Raw genomic sequence first — 21,354 nt, forward strand, 5'->3', positions numbered from 1 at the left:
ACCTTTTCTGACCACACATGTTAAGGGAGGGGCGCTGTTTTCAGGCCAGGCCAGGCACACACACACACACACAGGGGGGAAGGGGGGGGGGGGGGGGGGGGGAGCGGGGGGGGGGGGGGGGGTAAAACCACCGCTCAGTTCACACAGGTGTGATTTTTTACCAGTTACGAGCGGCTGCCGCCTGAAAGTGTTTTTTTTTTAGGGCGGTTTGAAAGGATGTTAGGGATTGGTACTCCTTTAAGGCCTTCTGTAAAGTGTTCCACATTTGGTGGTATAGTAGTAGAACGAGTTTAACCCTTTGTTTGAGTTGACTCTGGGTTGAACGTGATCTGTGGCGCTGCCTCTGGTGTTGCAATTGTGGACATCCTTGACATTTTTAAAGTAGCTTGGTTCTTGCCTTCTTTTCAAGAATTGTAGCTCAGAGCTCAGACTGCTGCTTTTTTCTTCTTTGTGTTATCTCATCGACTCTTGCCCTTTGGCCTGGTCTGACTCCGACGGGGTCCTCTTTCTTGAGCCTGGTGTGGCTGGGCTCTGTCCCCCTTCTTGGGACTGCTGCTTCTACGGTAGTGGAACACGGTGAGCAGAACCCACAGGTCAAACAGAGTCAATACTACAAACCGCACCAAAACCTGCAAGTCTCCAGTGGTCACGATGGTGGTATAAATGCGTGCCATATACGTGTAGGTACACAGGCCCCAGGACAGGGCACTAACCTTGCCCGAGTCCTTGGACGTCCACAGGTCCAGCAGAACACCGAACTTAGTGGACGCGCTGATGAACGTGCACAGACTCATGGCCAGGTCCACGATTAGCGCGTGCGCAATGAGCAGTCGCCAGCCCGCGACAAACACCATGGTGTAGATGACGCCGTGCCGCAGTATGCCGTTCTGGTGGAGAACCAATGACAGAATGATGATTTGTATCGCAATGAGGGCGGGATACTCCATGTATGATGTAGCTGGATAGTCATAGTACATCTGGTATGTAAGAACAACAACTAAGACCATTAGATTTAGCAGCAGCCTGTTGGGGCTAACACCAGCAGTTGACGCGTCCCGCATCAGCAGTAAGATAATGTGCGGAATCTTCAACCACAAGCACACGAACAGCGTGCTGTAGTTAGCGACGTGCAACAACAAGTCTGCCATTTTCGGTTTACTTCCGTGTACTACAGAGCTGAGAGAGAGAGAGAGAGAGAGCACTGTTGCCAACTCCCCTGTAAAGGAAGTAGCTAGTCTGGCTCTCCCAGAAGTGTGTGTGTGTGTGTGTGTGTGTGTGTGTGTGTGTGTGTGTGTGTGTGTGTGTGTGTGTGTGTGTGTGTGTGTGTGTGTGTGTGTGCTAGCAGCAGGGGGAGGAGGAACTGAGCCGAGGATGCCAGAGAGGGAGAGAAAAGAAAGAGAAGGGGCGTGCACGTTTGTGTGTCACTGAGGAGCTAATCTCTCAAGAACAGACTGAAAAGCACCTTTTCTTTGACAGTGGCTCGCCAGATTGCTGAGGAGTTAGCCTAGGGTCCCTTCACTTTTCAGGGTTTGATCCAGTCGGGAGCGGAAACCACTCTACATCATGTTGTAGTCCTAAACAGACTACACTTTGGCCAGAACTATCAAACCGGAAACAGTTTTAACCCAAAATAATTCCCCTGTGCCCAAGGACATACTTTTAGGGCCTAATAAACCCCTTGATGCGGCGTAGTTTTGCTTGTGGAAAATTCGTTTGGTATATGCATCTTTTAGTCCAACTCGTAGCGACTGGCAAGACTACACTAGGCTACTCAAGCATTTTAACAGGGATTGGGGAAACAAACGGGGGGAACCAAAACAAAGCGACGCCGCTTCTTCTGCTTGTGGTTTCCACCTAGACAGGATCAAACTGCCTGTTGTAAACGATCACCAGGCTTTCCCCCGAGAAAGCCTGGTGACGCGAAGTTACTGAGGAGCAGAGTCGTCTAATCAGAGTTCTGCCATTGCGGGGTCAGAAACAGTGCTGGTCATGTGGTTCATTGTCACTTTACCCCTCATAGAAGTGATGTCAATTGGGTATGGCAGGGGTATGCAGCTGCCATACCATGGGTCCAGGGGGGGAAATAAAAGTTACTTTTAAATATAAATCCATGAATGTCTCTTTGTCTATCTGTGCTGGTCTCTAGGGGGTCTGGAAATTTGCTAAATCTAGCGACAAAACCTAGGATGGCAACACTTGCTGAGAGAGAGAGAGAGAGAGAGAGAGAGAGAGAGAGAGAGAGAGAGAGAGAGAGAGAGACAGAGAGGGACAGAGAGAGACAGAGATAATTGAATTAAATTGAATTGAATTGAAATTAATTGAAATGAATTGAGAGAGAGAGAGAGAGAGAGAGAGAGAGAGAGAGAGAGAGAGAAGGAGAGATGGAGAGAAAGAAGGGATGGGGTCGGTGGGGTTACGGTACGAGAAACAGTTACAAATAACATTTGAACAAATAGCAATACTTGGAGACAGAAATAAAGGGTATGTGTGCCCTGCATGTCCACACACACACACACGCGCACATACACATACAACCACAATGAGTATGCTAGAGAAGATGCAGAACAGGGTTTGTTTATCCCTTCAAGGACCCAAAACAGACTTCATGGTCATAGTTAGCCTATCATAGATTGTTATTCAATATGAATAAAATAGACCTCCAAAGTCACTTGGTTTTATTGGACTTTGTTGTAATGGACTGTTGGTGCCATCATGGAACTTAAAAGACAACTCATGAACCAAGCGGCCACAGTCTCGGGGCGGGTCTTGGCAAAACATTAATGTAGCGGTTAGAACGCTTACCTGATCTCCGTAATGCAAAACAGTTGATCGGTTGACATGGTTAGCCTGTGGGTCTCAATCTTTTCAGGCCGTGAACCCCTGCACTAAATAACAATAGGTTAATTGTCCTACTTATATTGATCCCCAAATGACTGTCCATGGGGTCTATTAGGCAGAAATGCCCCTGTTGTCCAGTTTCCCCAGCAGACCCCAGCAGCCGTCAAAGCATAAAGTGGAGGCCATAAGCAATTTTTCATCTATTAGCTGTCATTGTACACACATTCATGCCTTGGTTGTCCCACACACGCCGTCGTAGTCTGCCAAACAGATGTTATGCTGTTATGTGTTTTGCCAAGTCCCGGAAAAGACGCGCTGTGATTGACCAGTACAGTCACTTTGATTGTCAAATGCTCACCCCAAAACATGATTGACTGTAGCTGCTTGTGTGGGACAACCAAGGCATGGATGTGTGTTCAGTGACAAGACTACTAAATAAGAGATTCATGAGAGTGAAAAAAAATAATTGTAGCAATAGGCTTATGGGCTCCACTCTATACTATGAGGGCTGCTGGGATCTGCTGTGGAAACGACAGGGGCATTTCTGCCTAATAGACCCCATGGACAGTCATTTGGGATCAATATTTCTTTTTCTTCCCAAAATATATACAGTATAGAAGTAGGAAAATTAGCCTAGATGTTATTGAGTGCGGAGTTGTCCTTTAAATTGACACTACTACTAAGCCTACAAGCCTAATAAGGACTAATAGGACTTCTACTAATAATAATAATAATAACTTTATTTACATGGCACTTTTTAAAACATACAAAGTGCAAAGTAAGGTAAAATAAAGCACAATGGTTCAACAAGCATGTAAAACACATTTTAGTAAACTAAAAGGAGACCAAAAGAACGTTGGTCTCAGTGCAGATATCAACAAGTAAACAGATACAAACATACGCAACAGAGTTGACAAATGAGGTGATATATAGGGCAGTGGTTCTCAACCAGTGGTCCGGGTGTTCCAGCTAAATGTTGGAGAGTTGGTAACCAAATGGACCCTTGGAGATCTTTAACTCTTGAGAGCATAAAATGAAACCAAGTGGACCCGTACGGGTCCGTTTGGTTTCATTTTATGCTCTGAAGAGTTGAATTATTGTTAAACATCTGCATTACTTAATTTACAAGAAGTCTATACAATTAGACAATGTAGAAGGATTGTTATTTTGATCAACGCCTGTTATTTCTCCTATGGTACCAACATCAATACATCGTATCCAACAACAAAATATTCTTGTTTTAGGTCTGACATGTTGTCTCATCAAATGGTGGTCTGTGCCTCAAATGCAGAATGAATAATGGTCCTTGATGTGAAAAGGGTTGAAAACAACTGATCTTAGGGGAAGTCTTTCCTGAACAAATGTGTTTTCACAAGCTTTAAAAGATGACAGAGAATTGGCTTTTCTGATTGCCAAGGGTATGGCGTTCCATAGCCCAGTTGGCTCCCAAACCTTTTAGCTTGTGACCCAAAGGTCACTGGCAAAGTTAGACATTTGCCCGTGACCCAAACTAGTGAAAACAGCAGATCTACAAGCTCACAACGGGTCGCTTCTTGCCACATTGTGAGCTTGTGGATCGGCTGTTTTCACTACTTCTTAAACATTTGTTTTATAATGTTTTGAATTTCTTACATTTTTCTTTTATGTATTAATGAAATGACTTAGCTTTTTGGGGAATATTTGTTGAAAATGTTTTGAAATAATAATTAAAAACAAAATAGGAAACCAAAAAATTAAGGGGCCCAAAAAAATATGTTAGCGTCAACGTCCCGACCCACTGTTCGGGAACTAGTGCCATAGCCTACTGTCATCTGGGGACCAGGACCACCCCAAAATAAATAAATAAATAATAATAATAATAATAATGTGGGGCCGACCCACAGGTCGAGAACCACTGCCTTTTGAAGTCTTCAGTCAGTCTCTGTATCTCTTCTTCGGCCCTCCTGCTGGGCCTCGATCATCCCAGCCCAGAGAGTTTATGAGACCGACAGTAAGAATCCAGAGTGTTAGTGTTTTAATTAGGGTCCACCCCCCCCCCCCTACACTCTCAGCTTTAAATTAACACTATGGATTTTTACCATGAAGTTCTAGAGCATTGAGATGCAGTGCAGTCCCCGAGTCATTCTCTTCCTCGTCATCACCTCCTCCCCCTGTTTTATGTCAACCATTGATACTTTATGGCAGTGTCTTTGTGAGCAGGCATGGTTTATAGTCAGCGGCTGTGTGGCTGGATCACTGGAGAGCATAAAGTCCCGGTCTGACTGGAACTTCTTTGAGCCCAAGACAAAGAGCCTCCCCACACAGATGTCATCTGAGCCAAACTTTGGCTAACCTTGTCAAAGCTATAACCACTTAAGCCCTATTTTATGCTTCTTCGTATTAAGTGGGGTAAATGGCTAATCTAGCGCAAAACTAGATGTACCGTTTAGCCCAAATGTTAAAGGCTCACTATAAACTTACTGTATGCCTTGCCCAAAATAGGCAGGCCTACTGTGCCTGCATGTTGTCAGTTTTTGTTAAATAGCTCAATATAGAGGGTATGCACGTCACGTGACATCATCATCATACCCGGAAGTTAAGCAGGAGCACCTAGAGTGGCAAAAAACTACTTACTGGCCTTGACAGCCCATACATCCAAACAGAAAAACCCTATCTGATTGCATTAAATGACGTTAAACTCACTTTGCCATTCACTTTAAGCATATGCATACCCTCTATTCTGTTAGTAATCACTAGAGGGTTGCGGCCCTTCGGGCCGCTCCCATCTAGTTAAAAAAAAAAAAAAAAAAGTTAAAAAAAAAAAAAAAAGTTTAAAAAAAGAAAAAGTAAAAAAAAAAAAAAAAGAAAAGAAAAATTGTGGCGGAACTATTGTGCCGCAGCGCACGTTTCCGGTCGGACATATTTGACCGCCGGACGCACTGGAGAGAAGTGACTGTTATGCCTCTGCTATTTCTCACTGTGGAGGCAGCAGCAGCAGCACGCACATGCAAACACAGTGGTGTCAAATTTCACTCTCTCTCTCTCTCTCTCGCTTGCCCACCCCCCCTCCCCTGTTGCCTCCTCTCTCTCGTGCTTAGCGAATGAGCGGACGGCATAGAGGTGGGCGGTATTATTCCCTACGTCCTTCTCCCTACCGTTGAGTTGAAGTAGAGTTGGAGTGGATGCAGAGTGGGCGTGCCATGGGCTTGGAAGTGGGATGCTGCTTTAAGCCAATTGTAAATATAAGATTGCTACTGTATATTAGTCTCTCTAACTATGGAGTAAACATCCACCACTGACTGGTACACAGACAATCTACCACTGTGTCCAAGGGACTGAATTACTGTGGTGTCAGAAGTAATGGCACAAAGACAAGGGGTTTAGTTGCATACAAAATGCTTTATTCTATAAAAAAATATTTCATTCATGTCATGGAACAGAGATGAAAATAGACAGCACCCATACTCTCTGACACTCGCATGATGTCCACATCATGTTCTATCAAACTCCTATCAGACAACAGGTGTCTTCGTTAAAATAGGTCTACCAGAGCAGTGGTTCTCAACCTTTTCAGGCTGTGACACCCCAAAATATTCATATTTGAACTAGGGACCCCCACTCTAATGACAAGCACTTGGAATTGTAGGAGTTGAGGCATTCAATTTAGTTATACTTGGTTCCACAGATGTGAAAATAGCCTTGAGAGCTTGTAGATTGGCTATTTTCACAACTTTTGTGGGGACCTCAGTGGGGGTCCCGTCCCACAGGTTGAGAACCACTGCACTAGAGGAAAGAAAACAAGGGGATAGGATGTAAGGAGACTACAAGGGCAAACTAAAGGTTAGATGTTAGAATGCTCCCCTCTAGTGGTAAGATGAGGCAACAGCATGTTGACTTTCTTCCCCTCTGGGTTTCATGGTGGGACAAAAGGAACATTTTTGTCTCCACCAGCCGAAGGCTGAGGGAGAGTATGTTTTCCCCTCCGTCCGTCCGTCCGTGCGTGCGTCCTCGCAGTTTGTGAGCAGCTAATCTCAGTCACCGTTGGCCCAATTGCTGCCAAACTGAGCACACACACTCCCTGGATGCCAATCTAGAACCTCTGCCCCACATTTTTCAAATCAGCCTCATGGTGGCGCTATAACAGGCCGATTTGTGTGGCCTGGTTGTTACCAGCTAATCTCCGGCGCCGTTGGCCCGATCGCTGCCAAACTGAGCACACACACTCCCTGGATGCTAATTCAGAACCTCTGCCCCACATTTTTTAAATCAGCCTCATGGTGGCGCTATAACAGGCCGATTTGTGTGGCCTGGTGGAGACCTGTGCTCGGAAGAGCACTGCTTCTAGTTTAAATTGATCTCACCTTGAGCTCTGTTTGTGAGTGAGAGAGATGGCAGTGAATGTATTCTATAAATAATCCTTCATGTACACTTAAACATTATTGCTGTACAAAAGCCAATAAATAAACATTTGTGTACAAAAATGACTAGCTGCTGCAAACCATAATGTAATGTAATGGGCTGCAGCCTTTCGATTCTCTATGGTCTTTGTCCAATTTAAATCTATTTATATAAAGTGGAATGAATGAATGAAAGCATCCCAGATACATTAAAAAAGAGGACCTTTAAGTTTACATTCACATTATGGTGGGTCAAAGTAGTCAATAAGACCGCAAACAGTACCTGTCAGAACCAGGGGCCGGTCCTAGTTGAATAAGACTTTTTTGGACATTTAAAGTCATTAGGGAGATGACCGCAGTAGGTAAACAGAATGCTAAAACAATTAAAGCTACAATCCAGGATATATTTGAACAAATAAAACAATTATAACCAATCTGTATGGTAGACAAAACAAAACAATATAGGCTAGCTAGAACACAAAAGTAGGAATCAAAAAGATCCCAAAAAGGCAGCACATCCAAAACTCCAAAACAATAGAGGACCCTGGGGAAGGTAGTATTTCCACTTTTTTTATTGGCACACACCAAGGCTCTGATGAAGGCTCATAGCCGGAACGCGTAAGCGTTCATTTATTGGTGTGTGCCAATAAAAAAAGAAATGATAGTACTTTGTTTTGGATGTGCTACGTTTTGGGCATTTTTCTTATTTAATATAGCTAGCACATCAGCCGTGGTTTGAGGTGGTCTCTCCACTCTTCCACTGACACATTCAGACCCTGGGGTCAATTGTCAATCTGAAGCAGACGGCGCACCGGACTGGAGGATCAAGTTAGAAGAACCGTTCTGGATCGGGGGCCACTTGAAAATCCCCAAAATCGTCCGTGGCCACATGCATTTACGGAGCATGTTCGTTTAGATCAATTGTGTGCGTTCTGGCTTGGCTCAATGGAACTAACACATTATAAACATTCTTTTTTTTCTTCTTCTTCTTTTTTTTATGTTAACTCAGTTACTGCCAATTAAATATGCCTTCTTTGGGTTCTCCCTGCCATAAATCTCCATAGACTTCCATGTAATTGTCTCCACCAGCCGAAGGCTGAGGGAGAGTATGTTTTCCCCTCCGTCCGTCCGTGCGTCCGTCCGTCCGTGTGTCCGTGTGTCCTCGCAGTTTGTGTGCAGCTAATCTCAGTCACCGTTGGCCCGATCGCTGCCAAACTGAGCACACACACTCCCTGGATGCCAATCTAGAACCTCTGCCCCACATTTTTCAAATCAGCCTCATGGTGGCGCTATAACAGGCCGATTTGTGTGGCCTGGTTGTTACCAGCTAATCTCCGGCGCCGTTGGCCCGATCGCTGCCAAACTGAGCACACACACTCCCTGGATGCTAATTCAGAACCTCTGCCCCACATTTTTTAAATCAGCCTCATGGTGGCGCTATAACAGGCCGATTTGTGTGGCCTGGTGGAGACCTGTGCTCGGAAGAGCACTGCTTCTAGTTTATAGTGCACAGATCATGCACGCCCATGCACAGATCATGCACCATGTTTGTGCCGGCTGTTCACAGCTTTCAAACAAAGGCATTCTTGAGATAATAGCCATTATGTTTTACATGTTATGTAAACAAAGATGGCTGCCCTGTATGAAAGATGGTGTTGTATGGGGGTGGAACATGCGAAATCGCGATTGAAATCATGTTTACTAGATTTAATGGGGTCCAAAAAAAAAAAGAAGAAAAAAAAAGAAGAAAAAAAAGATTTTATGAGTTACTGTATGAGTTAATCTTATGTTATCAATAAAGTCAAACTGTTTTGCCAATTATTATGCCTCTTACAATGTCCTCAACAGCCCACATGTTGAGAATCACTGAGTTAGATCATTGTTTCTTAAACTTTAAATTTCAAGGTCTCCCCTTAACTCTGACAGTATACAAATGGAACCAAATGGACCCTATTTATATACTATCAGAATTACAGACGTGTATGGGTCAATTTAGACCCCCATAAAGGAACCCACAAAGTCCCTGTAATCTACTTTGAGAACCACTGAGTTAGACCACCGTGAGCTCTATCTCTCTGTAGAGAGATGGACACAATGGACATAAAAGAACTTAGCCTGTTTGGCCCTCTAGTGGCTGGTGAGCATATAGGCCAAGTATGTGCTGGCCCTGCTTTGACCTGCATTGAAAGAATTAGGCTGGTATTATCTGACTCCCTGTGTTGTTCTGTTGTTCAGGATAAAGATCTGAACCTTCTATGCAGGTACAGCTGTTCAGGGAGTATCTCTGTCCTACACACAAAGTTCACTTCATGAGGCTCGGGTCACAATTTCTGGATCACCACCTGGAACTTGCCTGACAGGTAGAATGGAGAGAGGGGGGGAGGGGGGGAGAAACATTTGTGTCAATGATTAAATAGATCTACTTTAAAATGTCCTATAGTTATTCTCTAAACCAGTGGTTCTCAATCTTTTTGCACCAAGTACCACCTCAGAAAATATTTGGGTCTCCAAGTACCACCATAATAAATGATGTTAAAATACGGCATACAACGATGGTACACTTAACCCATCCTATTCAATGATGCAGGTCACATAGACGGCAAATTCATTCATAAATAATATAAAACATATAATAATATATAAAACTATAAGAATATTACATTTTTCACAGTTGTCAGCCAAAGTCATGCTGTACTACAAAACGATAACAATATAACTGTCATTTCTTACAGTTCTCACATAGACAGAGGCGCGCGCACACACACACACACACACACACACACACACACACACACACACACACACACACACACACACACACACACACACACACACACACACACACACACACACACACACACACACAGAGAGAGAGAGAGACGGACGGACAGATGGACAGAGAGAGAGAGAGAGACACACAGAGAGAAACCAAAACAAACCCATAAAGACTTTGCAATATGCACGAGGGAGCAGAGCCAACTTGCAATGCGCAACGCAGTGCGACGGATGCCGAGTCCGCCGGCTTTAAGTGGTTAGTGGTCACAGCTGTAAGGTTAATCGTGACCATTGTCTGACCGCCGTCAGTCTGTAGGGCGCTCATGCTGCGTTCAAACCTGAAGCCATTTCTTATATTCTAGTCACTTCTATCGCCTCACTTTGGTCGCGCAACGCATGTCCGCGTTGGTCAAAAATCATGTCACCAAACACCAAAAACATTTCTGTGTCTCCGGACAACATCAAGGCTGATTGGCTGTCAGGCCGCTCCTAATGTACGTGTTTGTATAGAGAGGGGGAGAGGAGGCGCTCCATTCACTGCGCTGAGAATTCTCCGTGCGACGGTACTTTTACCGAGCGAGAATACCCAGCAACTTTTAGGGAGAGGTCGGTGGGATATGGCTGTAAATGAACGTGTGAAAGTGTGGCGTGAGAAGAGGTTAAATTGCGTGTCTCTCTCTCTCTCAAAGCAGTCCCCCTTTTCTTTTTTGGGGAGAGTCCTTCGCATACCACCAGAGGTGGCCTCGCATACCACCGGTGGTACGCGTACCACAGTTTGAGAACCACTGATCTAAACTAAAGTGACTAAACCAAGTGAGAAATGGAACAAACTAAATAGTCACTCAAGGTTACAGTAACGTAGCGCATCACTTTGTGCCAGCTTGTAGATCTGCTATTTTGGGGGATTTATTTTTTATTTTTATAGCAAACATTTTTAAACTAAAATATTTGCTTCTGGGGTGTCCCTGGAACAAAATATTTGGATGGGGGGGGGGGGGGGGGGGTTGGTGGCCAAATATATATAATTGTGCGGGTCCTTGACAAGAAAACGTTTGAGCACCACTGAATAAGAGCAACATACATTTTTCAAAAAACTGTTTAGATTTAGAAGACATTTGTAGAATCAACTCAGGTCTAATGGGTTAAAATAATACAAAGAAACGTCGTGACTACGAGCTGTGCGACCTCTTGTCTTTGAAACAGCCATTCTATGCACACACCATGGTATTCCAAATGCACTGCACATACAACATGGAGGTGCCATACACCAAAGTGAGTGTGTGTACTTACATGAGGGCATGAGAGAAACCTCAGCTGTCACCACACTGTCCAGGCCCAGGTTACACAGAGCTCCTCTCACCATTCCACAGGAATAGGCCAGGTACTGAATACAGGACACACACACAGTGAGGAAAGCAACGAGGAACAAACATTCAACGACACATGCAAAAATGGAAACAAACGGCTTAGTGCTAGGCCTGTGACCATTATGACATTTTACATGACGATTATTTGTCACTAAAATAATTGTGATTAACGATTGAATTGTGTTTTTGTCCTTGACAATTACATTACTGTTTGGCTTTTAGGCTTTGAAGTTGCATAATGCCAGATATGACATATAACCTAAATATACAAAGAAATGACTGACATTTGTTTGTGAGCTTGTAGATCTGCTATTTCCACAGTGAGGTTGCAAGGTTTGTCAGCTTAAGCATTGTTATTCCCCATTTATCAGTAATAGGTTGCTCACCTTAGGAGCGTCTTCCATGTACTGCTTTCCACTGGACAGCTGAGTTAGGAGAGTAAACCTGTTGTCCTGGAGAACATAAGTGCCCTGTTGAACAACACAACATGCAACAATTAGTTCAGGTCTTCTTCAGAGGTTCTAAACTACTGTCATAGTTAGTGTGGTTGCCCCTGCAGGGCTATCAGACTATTATACAGACAACTATAGTTACAGACTAGTACACAGACTACAGTGACACAGTATGTCCATATATTGGCATTCCAAGGTATGGGCTTAATATTGATGACATCAGGGATCTCCATATATGGGCATAAAAGGGACAATGACTGACACAGAGATCTCCATATATGGCCATTAATTTATTAGTGAATTAATTTTCCCCCATGGGGAATTCATTTGCAAGTGTGACTTGCATCACGGCAACCACACTTGCAATTTCCAATTGCATCTTTCTAGTTTATTCTACTCTCTATCGTTTGGTTTGTGAGGTGACTGAGGTCCAGCTACAATCTGTCTCAATTTTAGAAGTTGATGTACCTGATGGTTGGTTCTGAGGTTGTCAATCTGTCTGTTGAAGAGATGAGTCCAAAAGTCTTTACAGATGAACTTCATTACATCGAGTTCGTCCTTAAAGCTGGGCGAGTCCTTGGTTAACCTCAATAGAGAAACAAGGCAGAGGGAGAAAATGAACAGTCTAGAATTACATTGATATGTGAAATAACCAGTAAGACTCTCTAATCGGAAGATAAGCGTCCGTCAAGTCAACACAAACTTTAGAAGGCAATCGTAGCCAATCAGGAGGGAATATGGGAAATGGGACAGATCCATGTTGATGACATGACTTTAGAGATACTGGCATGGATAGGGGCAACGGTGCCGGAGATAAGAGTAAGGCCAAAAGTGTGACGTGATGGACAGACAGATGGACGGACAGCCGGTGGAGCTTTTCATAGCTTCACACAGGCCTACCTACACACATGCACGTATAAACACCTACCTCTCAATGAGACCCTGTCCTACTCTGAAGCCCATGTTCTCCAGGATAGAAACACAAGTCGCTCTGTCCTGTAACAGTGAAATACTCCAATCAGTATCATAAACTTGTTTTCCGACTGTTCAGTCAGTCTTCACATTTTCAGAAATTGTTGGTGATTTATAGACAGACACCAAGCTAGCCGCAAATTGCAACACCAGGGTTGCAATACCTCACATAGGGATTCAATGCATAATTTTTTGTTGTTGCTATCTGGTTGTATTAAACAACGTCAAATTCACTAATATTGCGGCTCTATATAAAGCTTGAATTATGCTCTTTCTATCTGCAAAGTGTGTGTTTCAGAAAATCCACCATAGACATGTTATGAGTTACTTTCTGTCAAGAAATACGAGCAGACATGTTTTATTTCTAAGTGCTGAACTTTGGAAGCGCTTGTCTTCAATACCGCAACGTCCTCAGTCCTGCTGCCTCCTGCATTATGTGACATTTAGAACGAGGTGGTACACAGGACCGTTGAGTCACTTCCCACAAGCGCCGCCAAACTCCAATACTTAGAAAAAATAAACACCTGAACTGAATTTATTGACAGAAAGTAGCTCATAATGTCTATGGTGGATTTTTCTGGAACAAACACTTTGCAGATAGAAAGAGCATAATTCAAGCTTTCCATAGAGCCGCAATATTAGTGAGTTTGAGGTTGTTTATTACAATCAGATAGCAAAAACCTGTTTTGATGTATGGAATCCCTATGGGAGGTATTGAAACCCTAGATTCATCAGATTAAAAAAAAATCTAGTGTTGCAATTTGTGGCTAACACCAAGCATGCTGACAGACCAGTTCAGGCTGGGGCTGGGCGCACCGTGAGACTGAATTGGTTAGCACAGAGACTACTAAACGTTTAAAATATAAGAGCGTAATTGACCTGTAATGTGCTTCCCCCCCCCCCCCTTTAAAAAATAATAATAATAATGTTTAGTTTTCACTACACTAAAATATAAAATAAGTCTGAACCCATGCTGTAAATTGTATTGCTAATTTGAAGTATGTGTCCTCTCCAGTAGCAGCTAGACTAAGTTTTATCCTGCAGGAAATCCTGAACACAGCACTGGTGTTAATGCTTTGTGCAAAAACACCAAGCATATTGAGGATAGTAGATAGACAAACCTAGCATCAGTTCAAATATGATTATTTGGGGGGCTTGCTGGACGTCCCAGACAGACAGACAGACAGACAGACAGACAGACAGACAGACAGTACCTTGTTGTCCATCTCTCCCTTGCTGGACTGCTGCTGTTTGTAAACATGAGACACCATCTCCATGTGAAGGAACTCGAACAGAACCTCGTCTGCCATTATATCTATGTAGAACACACGCACGCGCACGAAAGATGTTCTTACAACAACAACAATAAATAAAGTCACGTTAATCTCCAGTCTCCACTCTCACAAAGCACCATGACAACTACGAAAACGACATTATAATGAGGGAAGAGCAGTTTAGCATTAGCTAGTTTTAGCGAAAGAAATGTTCTAATTTATTTATAATGTGAATGTGTTTTTTATAATCACGTACATGGTCCCGAATGGATGGAAAACAAACGTGAAGTTGTGAATATGACGGCAAGTATTTTACAAATTGATAAAGTGAGATAGTTTTACCTCTGGGATGACTTTCCTCCTAGTAAACAAAACATCTACTTCCTGAGTGTTGAATATCTTCCCAGGTGGATCATTTTTGCCCTAAATAAAAAAGGAAAGAATTGCTGACCAGAAATGTTTTCCCCCCATGCCAGATTTGGTGAATTCTGGCTGAACATGATTGCCATGTATTTGTAAAGACATGATGAAAATTATGATGATGAATAACTAACAATAGATATTTCTTTAAACTCTTCACATAATATTAGGTGTCTTCAGGTTTACAGCAGAGGCAGAAATGTACCAGCTGACGCCGTCCAATGATAGTCCAGTTGAACGTGTCACGTGACACCACGCCTCTGACACTGGTTTCCTGGTTGCTGCTCATCATGTGATGTGTATTGTTGACAGACAGACAGACAGCAGCAGAACAGTGAAGGTTTGACTCTTTCCTTTTAGCTTCTGCGAAGAATGTAACTGTTTTTTCCTATACATTCTTCAATCAAAACAATTTTGTACTAGCCTTGGACCAAGAGGACTATCATAGACACATTTTCTTTAATCGATCATGACATTTGAATGAGATATGAAAAGCAGAAGTCAGACACGATACAATTAATTCATCTATAATGATGGTCTTGAATTGATCAAAGAATAGTTTAGTACAAACTGAACCGTTAAGGTTTGTTACATTTCATCCAGAGAGGATTGTAGTCTTTTAGCTTTTAAAACACCAGATTTTGGCTTAAGTGTGTGCAACTTAACGACGTTGTGTGTGTGTGTGTGTGTGTGTGTGTGTGTGTGTGTGTGTGTGTGTGTGTGTGTGTGTGTGTGTGTGTGTGTGTGTGTGTGCGTGCGTGCGTGCGTGTGTGTGTGGGGTCAGTCATGTCCAACAGGTATGAGATCGTGGTACAGGGCGAGGCGTCAGAGACGGACTCTGATGATGAAGTCTACATCACCTCCCTCTCTGCTCCACAGACATCCACAGTGGGAGCTAAGGTCTGTGTGTGTGTGTGTGTATTTGTTTGTGTGTGCGTGACTGCGTGCCTGTGTGTGCATATTTGCTCCTGTGTCCATCTGTATCTGTTTGTGTAACACACATTAAGTCAAATCTTTCACTATCCCCGTTTGGAAGCTCTGCCTCACCCTCCACGATAGCTCCAAGTCGAGGTCCCGCTTTGTAGGGAGAGTGTGACACCAGCGAGCGAACGGTGGCCAACAGTACAGATTTTTACCTTTGTCACTCTGCACATCATATCCAAAAAGTAAGGGTAGGCTCTCAGATGTTTGAATTTTTTGCGGTCAATGATATTTGAAACAACGACGGGTTGACGACAAGTGTTTAAATCTCTTTTTAAAGTCAGCCTGTGCCATGTTTTCCCACTGCAGCCGAAACGGGAGCAGTGCTACTGACACCTAAAGAAACGATTTTAGGTTATTGTTTCAACCCGTCACTTACATTCTCTTGACCGACTTAAAATTCAAAACATCTGAGAGCAGGGAATACTACCTTTTACTCTTTGGATTCGATGTGCATAAAAAGAGTAAAAATCTGTACTGTTGGCCACCGTTTGCCGGTGGCCCACTCTGTCGGCAGTCTACGAAGCGGAAACTCACCTCAGATCTACAGTATAATAGCAGAGGGAGAGGTTCCGATTGGAGCTAACCTTTCACCAGGGTTAGGGTTAACCGTAACCCATGTTATAGGGGCGGCAGTGGCTCAGGAGTAGAGTGGCCCATTGGCAACCGGAAGGTTCCCAGTTTGATCCCGGGCTCCCCCAGAGTTAGTGTCGAAGTGTCCTTGAGCAAGACCTTGAACCCCTAATTTCTCCCGGTGAGCAGGTTGGTGCCTTGCAAGGTTCCCTCTGACAATCGGTGAATGTATGCACAATGAATGCACAGCCTCTGGAAAGCACCTTGGATAAAGGCACTACTTAAATGCACCATTTACCACCAGGTTACAATGTTACTGTTTTTTTAACAACATGGATCTTCTCAGGTTCCTGGGGAGGCGTCAGAGACAGACAGTGAGGGGGAACTGGAGAAGGCGGACCGAGCGCGGAGAAACATTATCGCTGCAGCAGCATCAACCCAGGACACTCCTCAGATGATACTGAGGAGAGATTTGCCTCCCCTCATAGTGGTGAGGGACCACCCTGACCTGCAGTCCATAGTGGAAGACAGGCCCAGTCCCACGCACAGACCCCATGGTGAGTAGTTAGATCAGTCCCACGCACAGACCTCATGGTGAGTAGTTAGATCAGGGGTAGGCAACCTTAGGCGCGGTTTGCCAACATTGGCACAGGGGAGGGTGATCACTGGCACACTGGCATATATGTGTGAGGGAGAGGTATTTTCTTTCAAAATTAAATGAAGTCCCCTCACATCTATATACTAATTTCCTTCAAACTCTTAACTCTTGGCTGGGGAGGGAGCCTGGGAGATAAGTGGGGTGTGTTATTGTGAGTCTAATGATCATTACATCCTGATGTGACCGAAGTTATGTCTAAAGATGAAGAAAAAAAGGTTATGTCTATCTTGCCTATGGATGGGAGTTGGAAATATTGCATGTTGATGTGCTGTAATAATTAAACTTAATATTGATACATGGCACACTATCATTAAAATGAAAACATGGCACTTAATGGAAATGTCATTTACCAAAGAAAAAAGGAGATACGCTGAGCCTGATACTCGTATAGTAATGATAATACTTGCCTGGCCCTGCTAACATGGACTATACTGTAAATGCAAGTTAACAGAATGTATACTATATCAGTTCAATATACATTATCATTGGATAAAAATCAGTACAGTATTGTCATATAAAAGGATGTTAGGACAGTGTACTATTTATCGTATTAATTTCAGCAATAATAATGATGATGATGAGAATAATAATCATAACGGGCACTCATACATGCAGTCCGTCTGTAGTCAAACCAATAACTATCCAGAGAGTAGTGGTGTGGGGGATTGGCCTTTCATTATTCCAGTACATCTGCTGTGCTCAGTAGCCAATATTACAAGATTACAAGATTTCTAAAATACGAACCCTTGTTGTAAAAAAAACAAAGTTGTCCTTTATTAATGCTGGCTAGCTCAGGTTTAGCTGTGCATGAGTGTGTAACTTCCTCTCTCCCTGAAACGTACTCAACTACATGTGAAGTAATAAGGTATAAGTGACCGTGAGATTCTTTTTTTGGCTCTTCATCATAGACTTACTTGCACATTTTACCTGTGTCAGTTACCTTATGCAGTCGACTTGACACACGTATCTTAATTCCATGTACAACGCAATGACTTTAGTTGTTTCTCACACCTTAACTAAGTCCATAAGCATATGTACTTATCGCACCTTATGTATTGTCTTATCTCAGGTACTTACAGGACCTTATGTCTTACCTCAGGTACTTACAGCACATTATGTCTCACCTCATGTAGTATGTGTAAATATGTAGATGATTAGTCTTTTCTTATTGATTGATATCCCTTTCTTTTTTTCTTTTTATGGAAATAACAAAAACGATGAAGCATGCACAAAAACAAATTTCACCCACTGTTTTTAACCTGTAAACCACTAAAGTTGATTCTAATTCTGTGAAGGAATCTATTTTCTAGTCAGCAGGAAATGTTCTAGTCTGCATGAAAAAAGGGTGTTGTGTTTTTATTTTTATTTTGGGTCATTATAAAATATACAAAAATATCATACTTTTTTTTCCCCAGGTGACACCCTGTTACAGCAGAAGCTGCAGGAGTCCAACGGTCGTCTTTGCTCTGACGTGGGACAGGCACTACGGCAGGTTTACGGCAACGCCAGCCGAGAGGTATTACCTATCAATGACATGAGCAGACACATAAAACCATAGATATAAAAACCTAGATGCCTCATTAGCCGCTGCAGTTAATTGGAGCGACCTGTAAAAAAGGGAGGGCGGAAGGCACGCTGCCACTCAAAGTGACTACTGGCCAAACGCGTTGCTTCCGGGACTTGTCAGAAACAAGGGTGCGTTCAAATAAACAAACTACCAGAGGGCACACCAGTTCCTATATCTAAATGGACCCCGGGTTACGAAAAGACCCGCCCCAACCTGCCTCTGATTGGCCTACCTAGATCACACTGGGCCTACCAAAGGTCCCCTTCTGTGACGCACGCAGAAGCTTGCCCTCCTGCCCGAAATACAGACGCCCCAGAGACGGACGTTTTTGTCTATGCATAAAACATTCCTAGTTTCAGTTAGTTCCCTTTATCAATATTTGTATACTTTGAATGCCTGTGCCCCATAGCTTGGGTTATATCTATGTGTATATGTTACAGTATGTTCAAGAAACCAGTAAAAGTTGTCAAGGAGCACTCGTTTTGACGTTCACCACACACTAATCACCACCAGATGGCGACGTCAGCCACTGGATAAGAGAGTTACGTCACGCTTTGAACTCGCCGCAGACCGGAAGTGTTTACTCTTTATTTACTAGCCTAGCCTAGCCTAGCCTAGCCTAGCCTAGCCTAGCCTAGCCTAGCCTAGCCTAGCCATTAGCTCCATTGTAGTCACTTGGACAGGGCGTTTAACGTGCGCTTGCCCAGGCCTTACGGCCTGGGCATAAATATAACGATTGCATTCACCACGGCTTCGTAACTCGCGCGGCGCTCCGCCGGCCGCGCGGCCCTGGCCCGCTCTTCGCGGCCACTCGCGCCTGCGGCGCTCGGGGGCGAAAGCAGGACCAAGGTCCGCTGGCCTTCGCGCCGCTTGGGGCTTCGTGGACCCAGGGGGGCCTCGTAACTCGTTTGGGCTTCGTGGATACAGGGGGGCTTCGGTAGCCGCTCGCAGTGTCGTGGACAATAGAGCGGCGCACCGCCTGGAATACGTTGTTGTGGCGACCGCTTGCTCCGCCCCGTGCCGCATCACGAGTGCTCCGCGTCTCGAATGTGCTGGTTCTCTTATATCCGGTGACATATACACACACAGTGATATCCTTGATTTTGAGCTTTGAGTAAACTGATTGCGATGTTTATTGCCATAGATTTAGCCTTGTGATCCGAACCATATTGTAATGCACATGGTGTAGTGGGGTACGCTACATGGCAATTCCCAGCTCCAGCTTCACTGGATTTTCATGGTAGAAAGCGATGTCTGGAAGAATACTTCAGTTATGACTATTAACTGCAGTGTTTATGTCTGTCCTAGGTGCGCAGTGCCACAGCCCAGCTCAACACATCACAGAGTGCCATCATCAATGCTTCTCACAGCATCAGACTGGTATTGGATGACCTAAAGGCTGTAGCAGAGAAGATTGATATTATCACTAGCTGTCACCTACTGCCTGATATTAATATCAACAACAATACTACCAACATCCCTTAACCCATTAAGCCCTGAAAAATACCTAAAAATGTCTTCGCAATGCCCTTTCCCACTGCGCCCGATATCAATAACTACATGTCGGCAGGGTCGTCACAAGGGGTAGGAAAGTGGGACTGAGTTACTAGGGCCCAAGATGGTGGAGGGCCTTAATTATTTTATACTTTAGCTATTGAAAAATAGCAGCTTGTATATCTGCTATTTTTCAATAGTTAAAGCACAGGGCCCCCGCAGTGAATCCTTGTACCCAGGGCCCAGAATTTGGTGTGACGCCCCTGCATGTCGGTGTTATCGTTGTGGTGTGGACGCTACCATACACTCTCATCCACTTCAATGGAGAAATATATTTTTTATCGTTATCTTATCGCGCCCCTGTGGGAAAGGACCTTAAAAACGGTTTTCTGAAAAACTGTATCTGTGGTGCTCAAAGTTTTTAATGTCAAGGACCCCTAGAATTGTATGTATTTGACCGCGGACCCCCGCCTCAAAATATTTTGTTTCAGGGACCCCCCCCATGAGCAAAGATTTGAGTTAAAGATATTCGCTTTAAAAGAATCTATGTTCAAAGATTTGCAAAAATGTTCACGTTTTTTCAAAGATCAGATCTACAAGCTCATAGCACGGCACTCTGTGCCACGCTATTTGCCCCCCGTTTCCGGTCTGGGAGCATCCGTTTCCGGTTTAGACGGGTTGTCCGGACTTAAGGTAAAAAAGCGATCAGCGATCATACTTGAATTGTTTTATAGCGATTACAGCACATTGACAGCTCGTCATAGGCGAACAGATGCATTTATATAGCTTGTCATATTTGTCATAGGCAGTAAATGAGTTAACAAACATATAATAACAGTTGTATTAAGTTGTATTGTTTACATTTAGCTGCCAAATACTGTATGCCTACAGTAGCTTTCTTTGTTTCCAGAGATCTGTCTTGGACAGGAGAGCTGCTTTCTCCTTAATGTAATTTTTGTTTTCCTTTAATAATAATAATAATAATAATAATTTATTATCAGCATCTTGTCTTGTCTTGCTGTTATTTGAAAACATATTTTATAGTCAAACAATGTTTATTCAACAGACTTTATGGGTATATCTATTCTGTATCAATACAGTGTTGATATAGTGATCTGATATTAGGAGGCTCATTTGAACCACTTTCTATTAATACTCCTACTACTGTTGAGCTTTTGTTTAGGTTGCGATGGTTGGAAGCCTCATTCAAATAATGTGTTTCATATTATGAAGACAAGGTCTGTAGAGTATATCTAACAGGGTTAGGGTTAGGGCCATATGTCATGTTTTTACACCACTAAGTTAATGGAGAAAACGGCATGAAAGTTGGCATATACTGTACAATATGTTTTTCCTTTTTTCTTTCTTGAATATAAGCCGCTCATACAGGGCATAGATTCAGCTAAGCACAACATCTGTGAAGAGTGCATCTATTTATCTTTGTAATAGACCATAGCAGGAAACTATCACTATGCCATATCTGTGCCTAAGAACGGAGAAATCATCCATCGAGGGCTTCTGACGGAAATATGGGAGGGGGTCCGGGAACCACCAGGAGGAACGATAACAATAAACATCTTAAAATCAATTTAATGAGTGATGGAAAC

At 43.5% G+C, this 21,354-nt stretch overlaps 3 protein-coding genes across 4 annotated transcripts; 1 reads left to right on the forward strand and 2 right to left on the reverse strand.

Annotated features, from left to right (window-relative positions):
• Window positions 1-458: 458 nt before the first annotated feature.
• LOC308290136 (solute carrier family 66 member 3-like) lies at window positions 459-1,148 on the reverse strand (the record flags this gene model as incomplete). Its single annotated transcript, XM_080731911.1, has 1 exon — window positions 459-1,148. One exon carries the CDS (start codon window positions 1,146-1,148, stop codon window positions 459-461), a length of 690 nt encoding a protein of 229 aa, XP_080588037.1.
• Window positions 1,149-6,278: 5,130 nt separating this feature from the next.
• On the reverse strand, window positions 6,279-14,429 carry trappc6bl (trafficking protein particle complex subunit 6B, like). Its single transcript, XM_080732333.1, has 7 exons — window positions 14,397-14,429; window positions 13,995-14,095; window positions 12,737-12,804; window positions 12,277-12,394; window positions 11,743-11,826; window positions 11,280-11,373; window positions 6,279-9,567 (listed from the first exon to the last, which is right to left on the reverse strand). The coding sequence occupies exons 2-7, from the start codon at window positions 14,088-14,090 to the stop codon at window positions 9,536-9,538; spliced, it is 492 nt and encodes a 163-aa protein (XP_080588459.1). The 5' UTR covers window positions 14,091-14,095; window positions 14,397-14,429; the 3' UTR covers window positions 6,279-9,535.
• Window positions 14,430-14,858: 429 nt separating this feature from the next.
• On the forward strand, window positions 14,859-20,723 carry bloc1s3 (biogenesis of lysosomal organelles complex-1, subunit 3). 2 transcript variants are annotated; one of them, XM_080732331.1, is made up of 5 exons: window positions 14,859-14,974; window positions 15,259-15,374; window positions 16,375-16,585; window positions 18,102-18,202; window positions 19,562-20,723. In XM_080732331.1, exons 1-5 carry the CDS (start codon window positions 14,962-14,964, stop codon window positions 19,736-19,738), a joined length of 618 nt encoding a protein of 205 aa, XP_080588457.1. In that variant the 5' UTR covers window positions 14,859-14,961; the 3' UTR covers window positions 19,739-20,723. The 2 variants fall into 2 exon arrangements, with proteins under 2 accessions (XP_080588457.1, XP_080588458.1); XM_080732332.1 differs by lacking the exon at window positions 14,859-14,974 and having other exon boundaries at window positions 15,246-15,374.
• Window positions 20,724-21,354: the final 631 nt, after the last annotated feature.

Source organism: Nannobrachium achirus (genome assembly GCF_963921795.1).
Source record: "Nannobrachium achirus genome assembly, chromosome: 8".
In the NCBI taxonomy this organism is placed as follows: Eukaryota; Metazoa; Chordata; class Actinopteri; order Myctophiformes; family Myctophidae; genus Nannobrachium; species Nannobrachium achirus.